Source organism: Peromyscus californicus, unplaced genomic scaffold (genome assembly GCF_007827085.1).
Source record: "Peromyscus californicus insignis strain IS unplaced genomic scaffold, ASM782708v3 Scaffold_7__1_contigs__length_154581171, whole genome shotgun sequence".
Classification (NCBI taxonomy): domain Eukaryota; kingdom Metazoa; phylum Chordata; class Mammalia; order Rodentia; family Cricetidae; genus Peromyscus; species Peromyscus californicus.
Window position 1 is genome coordinate 4,347,071 of NW_026294595.1, and position 21,325 is coordinate 4,368,395.

At 44.2% G+C, this 21,325-nt stretch overlaps 1 protein-coding gene across 1 annotated transcript; it reads left to right on the top strand.

Annotated features, from left to right (window-relative positions):
* Positions 1 to 1,320: 1,320 nt before the first annotated feature.
* Positions 1,321 to 20,333, top strand: Psmd5 (proteasome 26S subunit, non-ATPase 5). The gene is made up of 10 exons (XM_052724502.1): positions 1,321 to 1,558; positions 4,784 to 4,928; positions 5,778 to 5,891; positions 6,234 to 6,362; positions 8,570 to 8,679; positions 9,157 to 9,299; positions 12,377 to 12,568; positions 15,255 to 15,364; positions 17,397 to 17,537; positions 19,665 to 20,333. Exons 1-10 carry the CDS (start codon positions 1,386 to 1,388, stop codon positions 19,920 to 19,922), a joined length of 1,515 nt encoding a protein of 504 aa, XP_052580462.1. The 5' UTR covers positions 1,321 to 1,385; the 3' UTR covers positions 19,923 to 20,333.
* The last annotated feature ends 992 nt before the right edge of the window (positions 20,334 to 21,325 follow it).

Genomic DNA, 21,325 nt, shown 5'->3' on the forward strand with positions numbered 1-21,325 from the left:
CTTCCAGGTGAGCATGGCATAAAACAGGAAAATGGTGGTTTCTCTTTCTCCAAAGGATAAGTAGGATTAGGGTCTTTGTAAAGCCATGGGATTTTATTTTTGTTACCCGAGTCCCTGGCATGCACACACACAGAGGGATATCCCATCCTTAACCTTTCCTAAGCTTGCTAGATTTTTTGTCTCTTTCCTTAAAAGTACAGGAAGCTGTACTTTCCAAAGCAGACTCATCTCCTTGGTGTTGAGGACCCAACGAAGTCCACAACTCTGACCAGACTTTCCCATTGCTTGAAATAGTTGGCTGTTACCTCAGTGAGGGTTTCTATTGCTTCAACAAAATGCCATGACCAAAGGGCAAGTTGGGGAGAAAAGGGTTTATCTGGTTTATACTTTCATATTGCTGTTTATTATTGAAGGAAGTCAGGACAAGAACTCAAACCAGGCAGGAACCTGGAGCCAGGAGCTGATGCAGAAGCCATGGAGCAGGGCCGCTTACTGGCTTGCTCCCCATGGCTTGCTCATTCTGCTTTCTTATAGAACCCAGGACCACAATGGGCTGGGTCCTCCCTCATCAATCACTAACTAAGAAAATGTCCGGATCTTAGGGAGCCACTTTCTCAGTTGAGGTTCCCTCCTTTCAGAGAACTCTATGTTGTGTGTCAAGTTGACATAAGATGAGCCCGCACAGCTGTCGACTAGCTTTTAATGGTCCTTCCTCCTCCATCAATGTCGTATTTCACGGACAGCAGCGATTTTGGAACATTTTCTCTTGCTTTCATGAAATTTACATGGATTGCCCTTGTCCACTGGTTTCCACCAGCTACCTATATGCGCATTTGGCTTGGATGCGAACGAACGGCCTTCAGGGCCTGAGGCCTGCCCCTCTATTGCCTGCTCCTCCACTCCAAACACTAATGCAGTGTCCATCCTTTGGATGATTCCATCACGCACTGAATCTTGAAGATGCCGGAAACCTTCTGTGCACTAGCCCCAAACGTCTCTTAATCAAGCTTCCCGCTGGCTGACAGAAGTCAAAACGGTGCCGCATCACGTCCAGTTCTCAGGAACCGAGGCTTTTGAGGAGACCATGCACGTCGCTCTTGATTCCCCGCGCGTCCTCGCAGCCGTCGGGACGCAGCCGTCGGGACGCAGCCGTCGGGACGCAGCCGTCGGGACGCAGCCGTCGGGACGCAGCCAGTGTCGCCCCGCGGTCCCAGCTCCGCAGCCCCAGCTGCAAAGGGGCGTGTACCGCTCTGAGCAAATCCCCCAGGACCTCGCTTCGCGACACTTGACGGATTCGTGGGAGGCCACGCCCCCTCAGATCTCGCGAGACTCGGAGAAGGGCTCCGGGATCCTGATAGGTGGGCGGGCAGACCGGAGCCGGCAAGATGGCGTTGCAGGCTGTGGCGCTCCTGAGGGAGGTGGCCCGGCTGGAGGCGCCGCTGGAGGAGCTGCGTGCGCTGCAGTCCGTGGTGCATGCTGTGCCGCTCCACGAGCTTCGCGAGCAGGCGGCGGAGTTACGCCTCGGCCCGCTCTTCTCCTTGCTTAACGGGAACAATCGGTGAGAGAACCCCGGGGCTGGGGAGACAGGGCTGGGTAGGGTAGGCATGGCTGCAGTGGTTTTTCGGAGAAAAGTGGAGGTTGTCCAATTGCAAAAACTCCACAACTCTGCGTTGACCAGGTCTTGACGGCTCACCTCTTTAAAAGGGATCTGGTGCTGGAAGTGTGGCGGGATCTATCGCATGCCTTTATTTCAGCATCCGATGTATGAAGGCTCGTATGCTTGTATTACAGTGTGCTGTGTACAGAGGGGTAGTCATAGCAGTGGTGAGACAGCAAAAAACTAGAAACAGCCAAATTAAGCGTGTAAATTATAGCTGGGGTTACGCAGCTATTTAAAAATTTGAATTGTAAGCCGGGCGGTGGTGGCGCATGCCTTTGATCCTAGCACTCGGGAGGCAGAGCTCTGTGAGTTCGAGGTCAGCTTGGTCTACAGAGCGAGATCCAGGACAGGCACCAAAACTACACAGAGAAACCGTGTCTCGAAAAAAAAAAAACAAAACAAAAAAAATTGTGTATGTGAATATGAAAATGTTAAATAAAAAATGAAATTGCAAAGCTTATGACCCCGATATGTGTAATTTAATTCATTATATACCCCTCTAGGCAAGAATAAACTGCATAACACAGGATTACCTGTCAAAACTATTAATATGGAAACTGCAGTTAAAATGTTAGGGTAGCAACTTTTGATTTAAAATACATCTATAGTATTAAATTAAAACCATCTTGTATTTGGTAGTCATCTAATGGATTTTTTTTTATGTTAGCCAGAATTTAAGTGACTCTTTAATTTGAAAAGATAGTGAGCTCTTTGATCAACGCTGAATACTTTCAGAGGGCTTTCTTACCTCTCTTATCCTCTCTCTCTTCAGTATAAGCTCTCATGCTCCTCCTCTTGCTAGGCCTGTTGAGTTGATTTTAACAATCTTTTTTCTAATGGTTATTTTCCTTTTCTGACCAGTCATACCCTGCACCCAGAGTTAATGTCTCAGGTCAGTTGGCTTGGCTTGGCCATGGTCACCCTTGCCTACAGCGTGAAATCATGACTATATGGTTTGGCATTTGGGCTCTTCCTGGTATATTTCCAGTCAGGTTTTCCAGTCCAGTCTTTATCATTTACTCTGCTGGACTAGTCTGTTCCACATACCATGTAACACTACTAACGTTCCTCCAGCATGCCTTGCACCTTCTTAACGTTATTCATGCCTATACTTCCAACTGAACGCCCTCTTCTTGTCCATGTCCTGTGAAGGCCCAGCTGAAATGCCATCCCTCTAGCTGCAAGTGACTTCCTCAGACATCTTAGTGGGTATTCACGTTGAAAGTGAAAAGCCTTTGAAAAGACGTCCTGCGGGTTGGCAACAGACACTGAAATTGGGGAGTTTGAGAGTAAAGTAAGTGGAAAAGACAGTTTGCTACATGCTGTGATGGTAGTCTGGGAAGCAGTTTTCATGGAAGTTTAGAGCTGGATATGTACTCTCTTCTCAGTTGCCATTTGTGGGAGTGGTTCTTCTCTGAGTAATTTCCGACAAATTACACTACTCTTATCTTGGCTAGATCACGTCAAAGACTATGTTGATTCAGATTCGGATTTTGTTGATGGAAATCTATGATCTTGACCCTTTTTGTGAGAGAAATAACACCTAAGATTACTAATACGTACCATAGAAGTCAAACAAGAATGATCCTCATACCACCTTTATCTTGTTTGGCAGCTGAGGGTCACATAGGACCTGCAGTTTATACACAATACAGCTTAACCCATCACTGCTTTTTAAAATTCTTTTCATGAGAGAAAGATTGCATGCGTGCGTGCGTGCGTGCGTGCACACCTCCAGGGAGTCCATTCTCACCTTCCAACTGTTGAGGCAGGACCTCCCTTGTTTATTTCTGCCACTGCCCATCCTACTCCAAACCAGTGGTTCTCAACCTTCCTAATGCTGCAATCCTTTAATACAGTTCCTCATGTTGTGGTGAGCCCCAACCATAAAGTTATTTTTGTTGCTACTTCATAACTGTAATTTTGCTGCTGTTGTGAATCGTAATGTAAATACCTCTGTTTTCCAGTGGTATGTCTTGCCAAGGGGTCACAACCCACAGGTTGAGAACCTCTGCTCCAGGCTCGCTGGTCCATGAGCATCTTGCTGATTTCTCTGTCAGGTGCATAGTACTTACTATATCCAGTTTTTTCTGTGGATTCTGCAAAGTCATCAGGCTTTACATAGCAAGTCTTTTCACTGAGCCATCCAGGTTATGTGGGTTCTGGGACTCCCAGCTCAGGTCCTCATTCTCACATGGCAAGTGACCCAGAGTCACTCCCCAGCCCAAGTGTGTTTTTAAGGCTTTTGATTTGTATTCTTGTGGTAGCTAGAAAAGTTAGGTCAGTTGAAGTCTATACTGGCATCAGACGTATGTTAGCTCATTCATGTTGCCTATTAAAAGACAAGTGAACTGTTCTTGGAACAAGATCTGAACCTACAGTGGCTAGTCAACAAGTTCAGATGGGTCTACCTTCCTAGTAGCTTTACCTTTTCTCCGTCTTGGCTCCTGCCAGCAGGTTCATGCCTTCACCTCCCACAATCTCTAACCTGCTACAGAGTGGCTCTCTTTCTTCCTCCTCCTTCATGTATTTGTTCTTTCTGCCTCCTTGGCGTTCAGGGTTGGACCTAGGTTTATACATGCTGAGCATGTGTTCTACCACAGGGTTACATCCCCATTCCCCAGGAGACTTCTGTAAGCTCAATGTCATTGTGCTAATTCTCCGCATAAAGCCACTCGATCACTTGGCATTGCTTCTCAGAAAAAGCTACTTCCTGTGCTTGAAACCCCTGGCTAAATCATTCATTCCCATTTTTTTCATAAAACTTAATTCAGCATTACTTCCCTGGAAGCCTTATCCATACTTTGCAACCTTATTTTCAGTCTCCCACAGCTTCTATCCCTAGCTTATAGCATTTATCTGTAATTTGTCTATCTTTGTGTGTATGTGTATCTTCTATTAGAATGAGCTTTCCAAGACTAGACAATAGATCCTGTCTGTCTCTGTAGCCCCAACACAGGCATTGCAGATAATAGATCCATACTGAATGTCTAATGCATAATTAGAAACTGCTGTTTTGAAGAAACTCTTCAGGAAGAAATTGTCGTGGAGCCAAGTTTTAGGTGTTCGGTGGCTGTTTGCAGTCTGACATGATGTGAATAAGCTCTGTGGTGTCTCCTTTAGGGAACAGACTGCTTTGTGTGTGTCCATTCTGGAGAGGTTGCTCCAAGCTGTGGAACCAGTTCAGTTGGCCAGGAACCTCAGGGTTGACCTACAGAGGGGACTGACTCACCCGGATGATTCTGTCAAAACCCTGACTCTGTCCCAGGTATGGAATTTTAGCAGTGAATGGAAGAAGCAGCCGAGTCGTTGGCTGTCAACTGTTCATTGAAGTCTTCCGACCTGCTGAGTGTCATGCCATTGCTGTCTGAGTTCACACGACAAACCCGCTGTTTTTTCTTTAAGGAGTACCTAGTCTAAAGAAAATGATTTTTAGGTGTTTAAAGGTTGCTTTGCTACATTATATTGTTTTGAAGAAGCATGAACTCAGTGTAAAGTTCATTAAGCCAACACATTGAGATAGTAACTCTGATCCTGGTAGGCAAACCATCATAGCATTTGTGTGAAGTGCTGCAGGGGCCATGCCGGAATGTTGGGCAGCACAGCTGGTTCCCAGTGGACAGTCCACAGCCTTCCCTTTTCTTCTCTACAGTGTGTACTCCGTGGGGGTGTATTTATTCATTGCCCATGTGTGTGCCAGAGACTGTAGCAGATGCCTGTCTCCTCTTCAGTTAGTCGTCTTACTGCCCTAGAATTAAAAACTGTACTTCCAGTTTATATTACTTCATTTAAAAATTAAGCTCAAAGAAAGTAATTTATCCAAGGCTTGTACAACTAAAATTTAACTTAATAGGAGTCATAATGTTTCGACTCTTCCTGTCTCCTCTCTACACCCACTGTTCATTGTTCCTTTCCATTGGAAAGTGTGACTATATGTGTGCATTTGGCTTTTCTGAATTTGGGTCATTGTGAATTTGTAGTGATTTGTATAATAGCTGTAATAACAACTTGTAAAATAATTATACACTAGAAAAATTTGAATATCACGCGTTCACGTTCTCCTTGGGAAGAGTGTCTCTGCTTTTTTGTTTTGTTGTTGTTGTTGTTTTTCTTTCAGATTGGAAGAATTGTTGAAAATTCTGAAGCTGTTTCTGAGATTCTGAATAACGCTGAACTGTTAAAACAGATTGTTTATTGCATTGGTGGAGAGAATTTATCTGTTGCCAAAGCGGTGAGTTCACTAGACCTCTCTCTCAGCCAGCTGTCAGAGACGTTGTGGTCCTCGAGTCAGTAGAGGAGGGTTAGTGGTGATCTGTAGGATGAAGGTAGAATTGAATCTGCAGCCTTAGGTAAATGGTGTCTGATACTTAGCAGTGAGCCCCTAAGACACGTCTGCAGAGTCTGTCAGACTTATGTTGGCTGCTCGGTGGTTTCCAGTTATAAATTACAGTAGGTAAAATGTGAATGCCTGTGGGAGTAGGATATTTTATGTACTAATTTTCATATCAGGTTTAGGAAGTAGGTATAAATATTCTGTACTTTTCTGACAAGAGATATTTTCTTTGCATATAAGGCTATCAAATCCCTGTCAAGAATATCACTAACCCAGGCTGGACTGGAAGCTTTATTTGAAAGTAATTTGCTGGATGATTTGAAAAATGTAATGAAAACAAATGATGTCGTTCGATACAGGGTGTATGAGGTAAGACTAAAGGCACACTGTATAATGCTTTCAAAACAATGTAGTAAATCAACAAAGGAGGGCAAGATGGCTCACTTGTCACTGAGGTGGCAGCCTGATCTGTGAGACAGTCAAACAAGAAAAAGTGCAGTACTGGTAGTGGGAGGAGATGGGTCTCTTTCCACCACGTTTCTGTTGAACCCTGCTGAAGACCTCACACACACTGTCATTAGTTCCTTTTGTGTGTTTACACTGGTACATAGATGAACACATCTATGTGGAGGCCAGAGGTCACTCTGCATCACTCCTCAGGTCTACCTTGTTCTTTGAGATGGGGTCTCATGGGCCTGGAGTCCACTGATTAGGCTAAGCTACCTAGCTGGTGAGCTCCAGGGACTTCTTTCCCTGCCCAGCATTGGAATTACAATTGCATGCCACTGCATGTGTTTTTAACGTGGGTCCTCATGCTGTACCTAGTACTTTAGTGAGCAAACTGTCTTGGCCCTGTGTCATTGGTTAATATAGTAAATGTTGTATGTTGTTAATATTGAGGAAGCAGTTGACCTGAGTCTGCACACATAAGTAAGCAGCCTATCTAAAATGAAGCCATGTATAATCTAATTCCCTCTCCACATAGAGTTTATTTCCTTCCTGAAGACACTGGCTGTGAGCTTTAGTTTTCCCTTGTCTGTTTCTTCTGCTTCCGGCTCCTTACTCCTTACTGAACTTTTCATTGTTGAGGACTGCAAAGTTCCACCCCCGCTTCACGTTCACGCTGTTCTCAGGCAGATTATTCTCGTGATTTCAGTCTCCACCTGTGTGATAAGACTTGGTACATGAACTTGTAACCCACACCTCTCTTCTGAGTTAAGACTGCAACCTTCATGCAGCTGCTTGTTCACTGTTGACCCCTCACATTCTCGCCTGCCTGAATTCCTGGTCTGTGCTATCCGTCTGTCTGTCCGTCCATCTGTTCTTTGTTGGGTCCTGGACCTTGAGCTCACCCTTCACAGAGGTAGTCCTCCATGTCACAAGTCCCATCACATCAGTTTCACTGAAGCTGTGTTTTCCTCCTTGCTAGGATAGCTGCCACCATCCTAGACCAACCTACCAGTGTCATTTCTGTATGACTGTATTCGCAGCCAAATGACTTCCCTTCATTTTCCTCATCCCTAGTTTCTCTTAAGTGCAGTCAGTATTGTTTTCCCCAAATTTGTATTTTAATTGATAAATTGTGTGTATTTGTGGTGTACAGCATGATATTTGTAGCATATGTAAGAATGATCTTTGGGCCAGTGAAATGGCCTGATGAGTAATGTACTTGCTGCCAAGCCTGATGACCTGAATTTGGTCCTCAGAACCCTCCTGGCAGAAGGACGGACCAGCTCTCACAAGTTGTCTTCTGGTCCCCACCTCCCTCATGCACATAGTCCCCTCCACAAAATAAAACTAATTCCTGGTTCTACCAGTTCCCTGTTTAAACCCTCTCAGTGTCCTCTGCCTTCATTAAGCTTTCAGAACGTGCTGGTCAAGTGAAGATGTGACAAGACAGATCTGTGGATACATTTGTGTTTGTTTTGTTCTGTGGTGCTTAGATACAGGCCTTGTACACATTAGGCAAGTGCTGTCCTACTGAGTGTGTGTGTGTGTGTGTGTGTGTGTATGAGTGAGTGTGTGTATTGTATGAGTGAGTTTGTGTGTGTGTGCACATGCACGCGCGCACACATGCTGTTTTGAAAGACTCATTTTTATTTTTGTTGATGGTGCAAGCTTTTATGCCCTGATTAATGGTTTCTTGGTGGAATTACACATATACCTAGATGCAGTGGACTATCCTCTACCAGAGTAATTTGTTTTATGTTCAATGAAGTTTTCCTAGAAACAGCGTGAATTGTTAAGAACTCAATTACGGGCTGGAGAGATAGCTCAGTGGTTAAGAGCACCGACTGCTCTTCCAGAGGTCCTGAGTTCAATTCCCAGCAACCACATGGTGGCTCACAACCACTTGTAATGAGATCTGGTGCCCTCTTCCGACCTGCAGGGACACATGCAGGCAGAACACTGTATACATAATAAATAAATAAATCTTAAAAAAAAAAAAAAGAAAGAAATTTATTAAAAAAAAAAAGAACTCAATTACATCTATAGTACATAATTCTGCATTTAACTTAAAATGAGATCTAACAGATTTGGGACTGTTTTGACCTTTTTTCTCTCTGTTCTTTCAGCTAATTGTAGAAATTTCTTCTGTGTCATCAGAATGTTTAAACTACTGTGCCACAAGTGGATTGGTGACCCAGCTCCTGAGAGAGCTGACGGGTGAGGACGTGCTGGTCAGGTGTGTAGACTCAGAGTTCTTAGAAAGAAATGCCCTTTTTTGGAGGGCCAGGAAGCAGCTGTGGGACTTAGTGTGGTCTGTGCTGTTGGAGACTGTACACAGTTTGCAGCCTCAACACTGTGTTTATCTTTAGGAAGCCGCTCGTTATGTCATGATAATATATTAAGTGTGACAAAGCCCTGCAAGATGTTGTAGCCGTTTTCATATGCCCGTACCCTCTGTCCCTGGGCAAGCGTGCTCCTTGCTTATGTTACAGCACCGTCACAGAAAGTAGTGGGTCTCCAGTCAGGAGGTCAGACCTCAGTTCTGAACGCCACAGTAACAGGTGGTGCAAAGTTAGGAAAATAGTTCTTGTGTCCTCTTCTGAAAAGGAAGCCAGGACATGGGCCTTTCAGATGTGATGAGGAAAATTCAATACAACTTAACCAGTGTGAAAGCAGTTTTAAAATGCTCTTCATTGTGTCCTTCTGGTTTTAGAGCCACCTGTATAGAAATGGTGACGTCACTAGCGCACACCCATCATGGACGACAGCACCTCGCTCAGGAAGGAGTCATCGACCAGATATCTAACATAATTGTTGGGGCCGATTCAGACCCTTTCTCTGGCTTCTATTTGCCAGGTGAGAGCAGCTGAGTTATATGGGCTTCTGAAGGGCAGGGATTACCCTTCTTAGTGCTGCTTCCTGCACAAGACATCTGCAGCTGTCAGGGGTACAGTGAAGGGATCACGGGTCACCATTGAGTGATTCAGCGAATCCAGGCTGATCAGTAGAATGCACCAGATTACTAAAGTGAAGGACAAAAATGTACCAGCAGATACTAAAAATGAGTTTGATAAAAATTCATCCTTTTAGCATGACAACTCAGTTATTGTGAAAGAAGAAATACGTTTTAACACAGCTCAGACCATGAGTGATGAATCTGTAGCTGGTGGTGTGCTCAAGTGTGAGAAGTTGAAAGCCTTTCCCTTAAGAGCAGCAGCAGCAGCGATAGTGTGGGAACTTCTGTTCAGGGTAGTGTGGGAAATCCTCGACATGTTGGGAAGGGAAAAAATAAAAGGCATCTAAATCCAAGAGGAAGATAGGAAATTATTCCTGTTTATAGGTGTGGGGGCGACATGATTTTACATGCAGAATGCATCATAGATTCCACCAAGGGACTGCCACACCTAAGAATTGAATTCAGTGAAGTTGTAGGATCAACACAGCATACAAAATTAGTAGCCTTCTACACTAACAATGAACTGTCCAAAAAGTACTCATGGAGATGCTCCCATTGTGATAGCATCTGAAAATACTTGGTGATTAAAACACCATCTTACTCCTGGAAAGACACACATAGGACAGAACAAAGGGCTTGGGATAAATGTGTATATTTACAATCAAGCCCAAAACATACAGTGGAAAGGACGTTTTCAATAAGTGATGTTAAAAGACAAAACTGGAGCCGGGCAGTGGTGACGCACGCCTTTAATCCCAGCACTCGGGAGGCAGAGCCAGGCGGATCTCTGTGAGTTCTAGGCCAGCCTGGGCTACAAAGTGAGTTCCAGGAAAGGCGCAAAGCTACACAGAGAAACCCTGTCTCAAAAAACAAACAAACAAAAAAAGACAAAACTGGATATTTAAGTGAAGAATGAAGTCAGACCTCATCTCATGCCATAAAACTCAACACAGTGTAAGTAAGGACTGAAACCTAATACGTGAAACCAGCTGCAGAAGAGAAAGAAGGTAGTGAGGAGAGCCTTGGACTTTGATCTGGGCCAAGATGGTTTGGGATATGCTTCTCAAAGCACAGGCAATAGAAGAAAAATTAACAAATGTAACTCTATCAAACCGAAAGGCATCTGCTCAGACAGACACTCCCTAGAGGGAACATGCACTCTGGGATTAGAGGAATATCTGCAAACTAGGAAAGAGTCGGTGTCCAGAATATGAGGGACACAAACAAGTTGGTAGCAAGAAAACAACCCAGTTAAAAATCAGCAAAGGAACCGGGCGATGGGGGCTCATGCCTTTAATCCCAGCACTTGGAAGACAAAGGCAGGTGGATCTTGAGGCCAGCCTGGTCTACAGAACAAGTTCCAGGACAGCCAGAGCTACACAGAGAAACCCTGACTCAAAAAACAAAAACTAAACAAACACAAATCAGTGAAGGACCTGGATCAATATTCCTCAGAAGAGTCTGATCTGCCCAATAGGTATATGGAAAGATGGTCAGCAGTGCTGCTTCTCAGGGACAAGCCAGTTTAAACCACTGAAGAGAATCACTTCATGCCTGTTAGAATGACTTGCATCAAAAAAGCCAAAAGGCGGGAGGTGAGGACGTGGATCAGAGGGAAGCTTGGACATGGTGGGAATATAAATTAGTGCAGTCATGGGAACTGGAAGGTCTTTACGATAGAATTGGTTCTGGGTTCCTTTTGGGTATGTAGACAGAGGAAGGAAACCAGTGTCCTGAAGCCGTCTGTGCTCCCATGCTCACTGCAGCATTTTCAATGGGAACGGTGCCCTTAACGCCTCTCAGAGATGTGCAGATAATGTGGACAATATACACAATGGAATGCTGTGGAGCCTCAAAAATCAGTTGTCTCATTGAGACTGAAGGACAGTGGGGAATGAAACATGTATAATCTAGGAAAAGTTGAACTCAGAAATCGGTTAATGATTACAGGGGGAACTAGGGCATGTTTGCGTAGCTGTTAGTCAGAGCATCAGAACTTCAGACAAGTACAAGGTGAAGACTGTTAAAAATGTATTCATTCTGTCCTTGAATTTTGCTAGAATTAGATTTCAAGTGTTTTCACCACACACACAAAACAATTTAAGATAATACATATTGTTAATTGGCCTACTATACAGTGCACATATATTTCCAGATGTGATATACAGTTTTTTGTTAGTTTAAAAAGTTGATCAGAGCCCCTTAATGAAGTGGAATCTGTTGACCGAAGGGTGATTGCACTGTTGACTGATGTTATGGGAACATGGGTGCTCTCTAGAGCATTAGATGGTTTTCTTTAAAAGTTCAGTGAGGCGTAAATCAAAATACCAATAATGACATTTACTGTGTGTATCAGATCCATGCAGTCTGAGGTGAGATGATAGAGGATTCGCTCCACCCATTTCATTCCAGTCTTTACTGAGCACTGTAGTAGCTGGAGGTTTATGTCCCTTGAGGTGGTGTGCTGTATTTTATTAGGGAATGCACCTGTTTAACAGTTTCTTCCAATAATGTCTTCAAACTTGCCTTCCTGTCGTTGGTATCCATTGGTGTGCACATGCTCTCTCCCTCTCCCTCCCCTATCATACCTTCTCTCTGTATGTCTCTCTGTCTCTCCCTCCCTCTCCCCTCTTCCCTCCCCCCCCCCTTTCTCTGTGCCTCTCCCTCTCCTTCCATTTCCTTCTCTCTCTCTCCCTCCCTGACTATAACTCACTGTATAGACCAGGCTGGCCTTAAATTCACACATACTCTTCTACCTCTGCCTCCCAAGCTCCATTGACATCTTGGGGTTTCTCTCAGAATCACACATCTCATGGGTCTTTTCAATCTCCTATTGGCTCTGCTCTGTAGGCAACACAGTGCTTGTCTGTCTCCTCTTTCTGGCCTGCAGTTTATTAATATTCCTGTGGAAACATGGGCCCCCAATTTGTGCTGTCTTGTCCCATATTAAAGTATACTTCTTTATAAATATATTTAGGATTTGTGAAGTTTTTTGGAAACCTGGCTGTCATGGATAGTCCTCAACAGATCTGTGAGCGCTACCCTGTCTTTCTGGAGAAAGTGTTTGAAATGGCAGACAGTCAGGATCCCACCATGATTGGTGTAGCTGTGGACACAGTTGGAATCCTGGGATCCAGTGTTGAAGGGAAGCAGGTTTTACAGAAGACAGGTTGGTATGACTTATCTTGGCTTTTGTAAGATGTGTTTTCATTTTTGGCCAGAATGCAGGGTGTGGATCCATCTGCTGTAGGGATAACTGTTGTAGGGACTACTTTTATGGGTAGCAGTCTTTAACCCTAGTCTGGACTCATCTCTCAGTTTAATGATTACAACTGGAAAGCTGTGGCTTTTACTCTTTGCTGTATTTCATGTAATGGGGACCAAACAGTGTTTGCTGTTAGTGTCTTCCTTGACTGCTTTTTATGGCATAGCTCATGTTGTGTCCCAGTTCCATCACTGATGGAGGCTGAATTTCATTCATGTCACTTCTCTAGGCCTCACTGTCCTCATTTATCAAAACAGCACAATAGCAGCTTCTTCGGGTTTTAAATATTTCACAAGCACAAAAAGACAGGAAAGATAATTTTGTGTCAAGAGTTTATGCTAAGATACATGTGTGGTATGTCCTTGAATATTTACTTGTATATTAAATTCTTTTTTTTTTTAATATTTTTTTTTTTTTTTTTTTTTGGTTTTTCGAGACAGGGTTTCTCTGTGTAGCTTTGCGCCTTTCCTGGAGCTCACTTGGTAGTCCAGGCTGGCCTCGAACTCACAGAGATCCGCCTGGCTCTGCCTCCCGAGTGCTGGGATTAAAGGCGTGCGCCACCACCGCCCAGCCTATTTATTTATTTAAACACTCGCCAGAAGAGGGCACCAGATCTCATTATAGATGGTTTGTGAGCCACCATGCGGTTGTTGGGGATTGAACTCAGGTCCTCAGGAAGAGCAGCCAGTGCTCTTAACCTCTGAGCCATCTCTCCAGCCCTGTATATCAAATTCTAATACAGGAAACATAGCACTATTTTAACACACTTGTGAAGTGCATGTTGAAAATTGATGCACCGCGCACCACAGCCCTGCAGTGTTGCATGTGGTTTTTCAGTGCCTCCACTGTGGTATCTGCTTCTCAGTCCTCACAGAACTGTCCTTCTCAGATACAGTAGCACAAATGCAGGAGTTAAGAGATTCCTGAGCTTGTGCAGGCTGGGGCCTCTGATCCAGCCCTATTCATGATGCTCACCCTTCCGAGCAGATAGTATGGTGTGTTCTGGGTCTGTCACATGATCTCTGAACACATCCCTCTTTTTGTGTTTCAGATTGATAAACACAGTGTGTGGAAGTATGAATTGCCTTTTTCACTTCACTTCCAAAGCAGTATATCCTTAGACCCAAATTTTAAGTCAAGATACCTTTAAAATATATATATTGGTTTAACTCAGTAGCCTTTACAGTCAAAAGTCTTTTCTGCATTAAAAAAAATCCCAAAGACATCATAATCTAGATTCTCTGTGTAATTCCCATCTTTATATAGTTTATTATATTTTTTATGTATTTTATTTTTTAAGATTTTATTTTTATGGCTATATCCTTTTTCTCCTTTCTCTCTTAAACCTATGTATCTTCTATATACATTGTAAACCGTTTAGAGGTTTATTCCATCTGACTCTGTCTTATTGTGAATCTATAATCCTTCTCTGACCAGGAGAGATTTTAAATTGTTAAGGTGTGTGGCTAGGATGAAAGCTGCAGCCCTGGATGCTAACTCTACCCCGCCTCAGCTTCCCAACATGGCAGAGGTACATTTACCACCAGCTCTGGGAGCCAAGCCATGCTCACCGATAACTCTGGGAAGCCAATGAGTCTATGCTTCCAACTAGCAGCGTGTAGCCCAGAAACCTTTTTTTTTTTTTTTTTTTTGGTCTGTCTTAGCAAAAGTTAAATCCATCACTCAGTGCAGTGTGCACCTCTGTGTATGCCAGTGGGAATCTTTCATGTTACTTAAGCTCAAATGCTGCAGAGTCTCTGTGCCACAGCCCTCATGAGAGACACAACTAGGAAGCTGTTCTTGGCTCTGTCTTAGAACCCTTTTTTTAAAGCTTTCTCAGATTTTAGGTGGAAATTCTTACCCCATGTTGGACACCAAATGTAAGCAGATGTTTCTCTGGTCCTGCTTTGCTCTGAGGTCCAGATGAATCTCTCCCACCCGTGGTTCTGCAGCTGTTTATAAAATAATTATATAATTAATATGATTATAATATTAATTATAAACTATATGGCCTATGGCTCAAGCTTCTTTCTAGCTAGCTCTTATAACTTAACTCAACCCATTTCTATTAATCTGTGTGTTGCCACGTGGCCATGATGTTACTGGTCTGCTGACATCTTGTTGCTCCTTTAGTAGTGGGCTTGAGTCTCCTCTGACTCCAGCCTCCTTTTTTTTAAAAAAAAGATTTATTTACACATACAGTGTTCTGTCTGCATGTGTCCTTGCAGGCCAGAGGAGGGCACCAGATCTTATTACGGGTGGTTGTGAGCCACCATGTGGGTTGCTGGGATTTGAATTCAGGACCTCTGGAAGAGCAATCTGTGCTCTTAACCACTGAGCCATCTCTCCAGCCCAACTCCAGCCTTCTTTGTCTCATCTTCAGTTTGAATGTACCACCTAACCTTATCCTGCCCTGCCATAGGCCAGTGCAGTTTTATTTATTATCCAATGGGAGCCACACATATTCACAGCGTACAGAAAGACATCCCACAGCAGTTGCACAGCATCTTAGTGTGATTAGTGGCGTTAGCTGTGTCTAAGATGGTTGAAATGGTAGATTTTATGTTTGTGTCACCATTATCCTTCACAGGAACCCGCTTTGAACGCCTCCTCGTGAGAATAGGATATCAAGCAAAGAATGCTTCCACAGAGCTAAAAACTAGATGTTTGGATGCAGTTTCTTCTCTTCTGTACTTGTCAGTAAGTAGATGGAGAGATTATTGAAGGGCGCCAGGGTATGTTTGGGGAGGATGAGTCAGTCAGCTTGACACTGGTCAGTTTAATGTTCACATGGGTGTCGTGCTTATCACTTTAGTTAAGATGGTAACCTGGTGGAGCACACCTTTAATCCCAGCAACTCAGGAGGGAGGCAGAGGCAGGAGAATCTTTGAGCTCCGGGATAGCCTGGTTTACATAGTGAGTTCCAGGACAGCCAGGGCTACATAGAGAAACCCTGTCTCAAAAACAACCAAAAGATGAAAACCTTCACTCTGTGACTGGTTACATGAAAATGTTTAGGGATATTTTTAATTTATTGTTGGAGAGTTTCAATCATATATTGTGATTGTATTGAACACGTCCCTTCCGTGTCCTCCAGTACCCTCCTCCCAACCTCATGTCCGTCATCTTTCATAGCCATACTTGCAAACTGTCCCTCCCCTGGCTGCTGCCAGCTGCCTGTAGCTCTTCCTCATCTCTTTTGGAGTCTTGGCTGGCTTAAACTCGTGCAGGTAACCGCAGCTCCTGGGTTTGGGTGCCGCCGCCGTGCTCTGTCCAGAAGCCAGCACTTGACAGCGCTCCTCCACAGTGCTCCCTGGGTATCGGGGAGTCGGGGTTGACGCAGACGTCTTACGTTAGGCTGAGCTATTAAGTCACTTTTTCCTGGTAGCCACTGCGCACTGCAAAAAGAAACTGTCTCTGACCAAGGTTGGAGGCAGCACTGATCTGAGTTTAAACGTGACCAGTTAGCAAAATAGCAATAGTAGGTTCCCCTCTAAGACCTATGACTTCCTCAGCCATGAGTTTTTTTATTTCATTACTTTACTTTATATTATGTGTAAGAGTGTTTTCTTGTATGTCTGTGCACCGCCTGTGTGCAATGCCCTCAGGCCGGGAGAGGGCATCAGATCCCCTGGAATTGGAGTTACAAGCAATTATGAGCCTGCATGTAGGTGCTGGGAATCAAACCGGGTCCTCAGAAAGAGCATCTGGTTCTCTTAACCTCTAAGTCATCTCTCCAGCCCCGGCTATGGCCTTTTGACAAGATTTGCAGTAGTAAGCAGGAATTCTTTCTTGTGGAGCAGTCTCAAATCCAGGCAGGGGTAGTTATCCTCCTGACCGCCATTGCACTCTGCACTGTGGACACAGCTTTCCTCGAAGATCAGATGGTAGCATTCAGGGCCAGAACTGGGGAGAACACTGACGTCTCTTCTCCCTGGAAACCTGCATAGCGCTTTTTGGTACTATGGAAGCTAGCCAGCTGAGACCAAGTTTCTGGTCATTGATTTCTCTCTGTCTTGAAGCAAAGTCTGGGTGTCTTCAGGAATAGAGTTAGCATTTAGTTATGGTGGGCAACCAAGAGCAATGGGCATAGCTGTTTTAATGGGGGGGGGGAGCCTTTCTGGGACCTCCCAGTTAACTTGTAAAGAGTCACTGAGGATTTCATTTAAAAACCCATTTCTTCTGGGAACAGCATTGTCTACTCAGGCAGGATACCACCATTCAAATTCCCTTGGGGGCGGAGCGCTAGCTGCTGCTTTAGTTTTGGTTAGCTTACCCATAACTCTTGCCTCACCTCTTAAAGTTTATTTACTACTGTGTATGAGAGAAGAAGGGATGGGGAGAGGTGTGTATGTGTGGGCACACATGCCCAGGGAGCACGTGGAGGAGAGGTCAGAGGACAACTTGCAAAGTCGATTCTTTGTTCCTGCTTTTACATAAAATCCAGGGACCGAACTCAGGCCATCAAGCTTACACAGCCTTTTACCTGCTGAGCCGTCTCCACAGCTGATTACTAGCATTTTAAATGTAAAGTGGAATAGTAGAACTAAAGAGGGCCTAGAGATTATTTCATCCCCTCCAACAAAAATGGGAACTTTCTGGGCTGGATTTGGGGATGAGTTCTCCAAGGGTAGCTCACTGGTGCCATTTACACAAGGCTCTCTGCTGTAGCTGCTAGCCTTCCTCCAGGTGTGCTGACCTTGTCAAGAGCATTTCCCTTTCTGTCTCACAGCCTGAGCAGCAGACTGATGACTTCCTAAGGATGGCGGAATCCTGGTTTTCCTCCTTATCTCGAGACTCCCTGGAGCTCTTCCGTGGCATCAGTAACCAGCCCTTCCCTGAACTACACTGTGCTGCCTTGAAAGTGTTCACAGTAGGTACTCTCTTCTCACGGGCCCTTATGTGACTGCAGCGCAGCACAGAGCACTCAGAAGGAGCTAGCCGCTGTGCGCACCGCAGTTCCTGCCCCTGACAGACACTGCAGGGGCCAGTGAGGGAGACACATGTCTACAGATGGCCAGTAAAAAGTATCTGATGCTGTTTGAGCTTGAACAGGCTCCTGCTGGGTCACAGATGAACTCCAGCTCCTCGCCTTTGTCTCTTTCCTGAGTCTTAATTCCCACTGTCCTTTCTGGCCCTTAGTTGGCCGGTTTCTTACCTCTGACCTTTGCTGTGCTTTCTAACCTCAACACTCTCTAATTTTGCTTATTTATTCAAGAAGTAGCTTCGGCACACTTTGCCTGAGTATACAGCAGAATTAAATGATACTGGTTCTCATATTGATATACTCATTCAACAAACATTGAGTTTCCCTTACCCTGCTAGATCTTGAGCCTTTTCTGAAACTTCCAGTCTGTAGAGGGAGCCAGACCATAAATACGGATAAAGTTGGTTATAAAATTAGAACTAAGGTGTGGACACACCTGTGCATGCTTTATTTTTATGTTGAAATGTTTATTAATGTTTACCTTCTTAGCCCTAGCACTTAGCAGTGTACCAGTTGTCCTGACTAAGTGCCATCACATCAGTGGTCTTATCACAGGATCCAGCACACACACTAGGCCATGCTGAGGACTGAGAAGGGAAGACTTCCTAAGGCATGTCTTAAGGAACATAGGTGTTCCTGTCTTCTACAAGGCTGCCAGTTTAGATCTAAAACAGTAAGACTTAAAAGTACTTCAGGATGCTTCACCTTGGAAACAGCCATCTGCATTGATGTCTCATGACCTTAGTTCTTGCTCTTCTGACCCTGATTTGGTCAGGGTGGGTGGCTGGTGCTGCCGGCCTGAGGAAGAAATGAGGCTGTAAACATACTAAGTGTAGTGATGAGCTTTTAAAAAATACATAGGTTGCTGACTCACTATTTCAAAATTTGAGAAAGACTGAAAAATAGGAAATTTCAAATCACCAAGTTTTGCCTTAGTTTTAGCATTGACTCAATTGGAGCGCACTGTTTCCAGGGTGCTTGGTGTTTATGTCTGCCCGATCCATTCAGGGTCCTCTTTCCTGAGTGTAACTGTCATCGATGCAGAGTTTACAGGCCAGTGCTGATGGTTCTATCACATGCAGTGCAGACATACCTTATTTAGACTTTAGTGTTAAAGTGTGTCTGGTTTAAAAGAGGCCCTTAGAAAGTCAGCATTCCATTGGCTAGTCACAATGTGTCATTCTCCTGCAAGTAAAGATTTAGATACATGTTACAAATGATGCTACAGTGAACATTCCCCAAAAGGATTCTCTTGTGCACAAGTTTAAGAGTGGCCCTGCTGGGCAGTGGTGGCGCACGCCTTTAATCCCAGCACTTGGGAGGCAGAGACAGGCAGATCTCTGTGAGTTCAAGGCCAGCCTGGGCTACAGAGTGAGTTCCAGGAAAGGCGCCAAAGCTACACAGAGAGACCCTGTCTAAAGCAATGTTGTCTTCTCTGGTTTTGCTCTTTATTTGGTACCATTTTTTAGTGTTGTATGGAAATTGGATCTATGTCAGTGGTTCTCAGTCTGTGGGTCTACCTCTTTGGCAAATCTCTGTCTTCAGAAATATTGGCATTATGATTCATAGCAGCAGCAAAATTAAAGTTATGAAGTAGCAACAAACTAATTTCATGGCTGGGGTCCCACAGCATGAGGAACTGTCAAAGGTCGCAGTGTGGGGAAGAGTGAGAACCAGTGCTCTGCGTTCTTTCATGTGGTAGATCCACTCAAGCTGTCAGGTGTTCCTTGTAAATAATTCAGTCGTGAGCTTTTATTGCAGTGAGCCCTAGTTTACTTAGTAGACATTTAAAGCTTTCACAGTGTGATGAACATCTTTGTATATAAAACTTAAGATTTGAATTTTAAAATTTAGTATATGAAATTATTTAAAATATGTTTTTCAGGAATTTATTTACTTGGACAAAGGTTTGTGCTGCCATGTGTATTTCTTTAAGTATTGTGTTGTTCCACTCATGGACTTACCTTCTTAAGGCCTAGGTGAATTGTATTCTCTTTCTGCCTTTAATTTCAGGCTATTGCAAACCAGCCCTGGGCTCAGAAGCTTATGTTTAACAGTCCAGGTTTTGTAGAATTTGTGATGGACCGGTCTGTGGAGCATGACAAAGCGTCAAAGGATGCCAAATACGAACTGGTAAAAGCACTCGCCAATTCCAAGACCGTTGCAGAGATCTTTGGGAACTCAAATTATTTGAGACTCAGAACCTACCTAAGTGAAGGTCCGTACTATGTGAAACCTGTTGCCACGACAGCAGTGGAGGGAGCAGACTGATTGCTTTCGGTTAGGACAGAAGACCGAGTTCTGACCAGAATTTCTCCAGACACAGGATTCCATCCGTGTTTTAGAGAGCGGGGCCTTCCCTCTTGCGGAGCTATCATGGACTGTCTGGTGCAGCCTTACCTCAGCAGTGCTGTTCCTGCTTAAATGCGGTGATGACTGAGAACTAGTGCTCTTCCCGGTCCTCTGGCAGTGGGGGCAAAGCTTGCTCTCCCAGAATGTTTCCATGGGCACACTCGTGACCTCATTTAAAAATAAAATGAAGCCAAAACGATTCTGGTTTCTTTTCACAACTTTTCCTTATCTGATTCCACCTCAGAATCTTGGGTAGTCCCTAAAAAATAAGTCATTTGGAATCATCGAATTCTATTATTTGTATACAAGAAATAAATGGTTTCAATAGGATTTCTTGGCCTCTTTTCCTTTGAAAATGAAAAACTAAACATTGTTTGGGATTGGTACTTTTGCTGTTAGTCAGTTTTACCATGTTGTGTTACAGGGGAAGGAGGGAGATAAGCCTTAACCAGAACGTTCTCTTAACTGTCGTCTTACTGGGTCGTCATTGTGAAGGGTTTGGGGTAATTTCTCTGATCCATGAGAGTTGGGATGGAGAGGACAAGTGTGTACAAATGAGATGCCATCTCATTGGCTTCTAGACTGTTCTCCTTCATCACACAAAAATCAATTGTCCAGATGTTTCTGCATGAGCCGGGCAGTGACCAATTTAGAACCAGGAAGTGTTTCTTTTAGGCTGTGGTGAGGTTGATGAGTCATCCCTTCCTGTGACATGATTCTCAAGTGATTCTTGGTCCAGCTGCCTCATTTCTCCTCTGGTGTCTCTGAGTTCCCTTTTACCATACTGACTGTTTCTCTACTGCCACCATCACAAATTCGGATGCAGGCAGGTATTTCCTGGCATGAAATACTCAAAGTGATTTTCCTTTAGTGACATTCCTGATGTTGGGGGTTTTCCCTTAACTTTTCTGTTGTTGTTTTTTTCTTTTTTGAGACAGGGTTTCTCTGTGTAGCCCTGGCTGTCCTAGAACTCCTAGACTAGGGTGGCCTCGAACTCAGAGATCCGCCTGCTTCTGCCTCCTGAGTATTGCCACCACCACCTGGTTCTCATTGGGCTTTTGTTGTGCCTTTTTTCTTTTTTTTTTTCATATTTAATAAGACCTATAAATTACTATTTTGCATTTAATCAGCAAGTGTGTGTGTAAGTGAGTGAATGTGACCTTTCACAAACTAAAACATCCTGGAGCAGGCTCAAGGACAAAACACCAACAAATGGCCAGGTGTAAAGACAGCACAGAATCATGCATGTCTTGCCTCTGGAGTGACCAATAGCTGTTTCTGCCAAGTGAACCCTAAAGCGGGGGTCAAAGCAGTACAGTTTC

What these genes read in the sequence shown, in the direction of transcription:
- Psmd5 (XM_052724502.1), top strand. Translation starts at nt 1,386, where the DNA reads ATGGCGTTGCAGGCTGTGGCGCTCCTGAGGGAGGTGGCCCGGCTGGAG. An exon ending in TTGCTTAACGGGAACAATCG is followed by an intron (nt 1,559 to 4,783) that starts GTGAGAGAACCC and finishes TGTCTCCTTTAG; the next exon opens with GGAACAGACTGCTTTGTGTG. An exon ending in TTCGATACAGGGTGTATGAG is followed by an intron (nt 6,363 to 8,569) that starts GTAAGACTAAAG and finishes CTGTTCTTTCAG; the next exon opens with CTAATTGTAGAAATTTCTTC.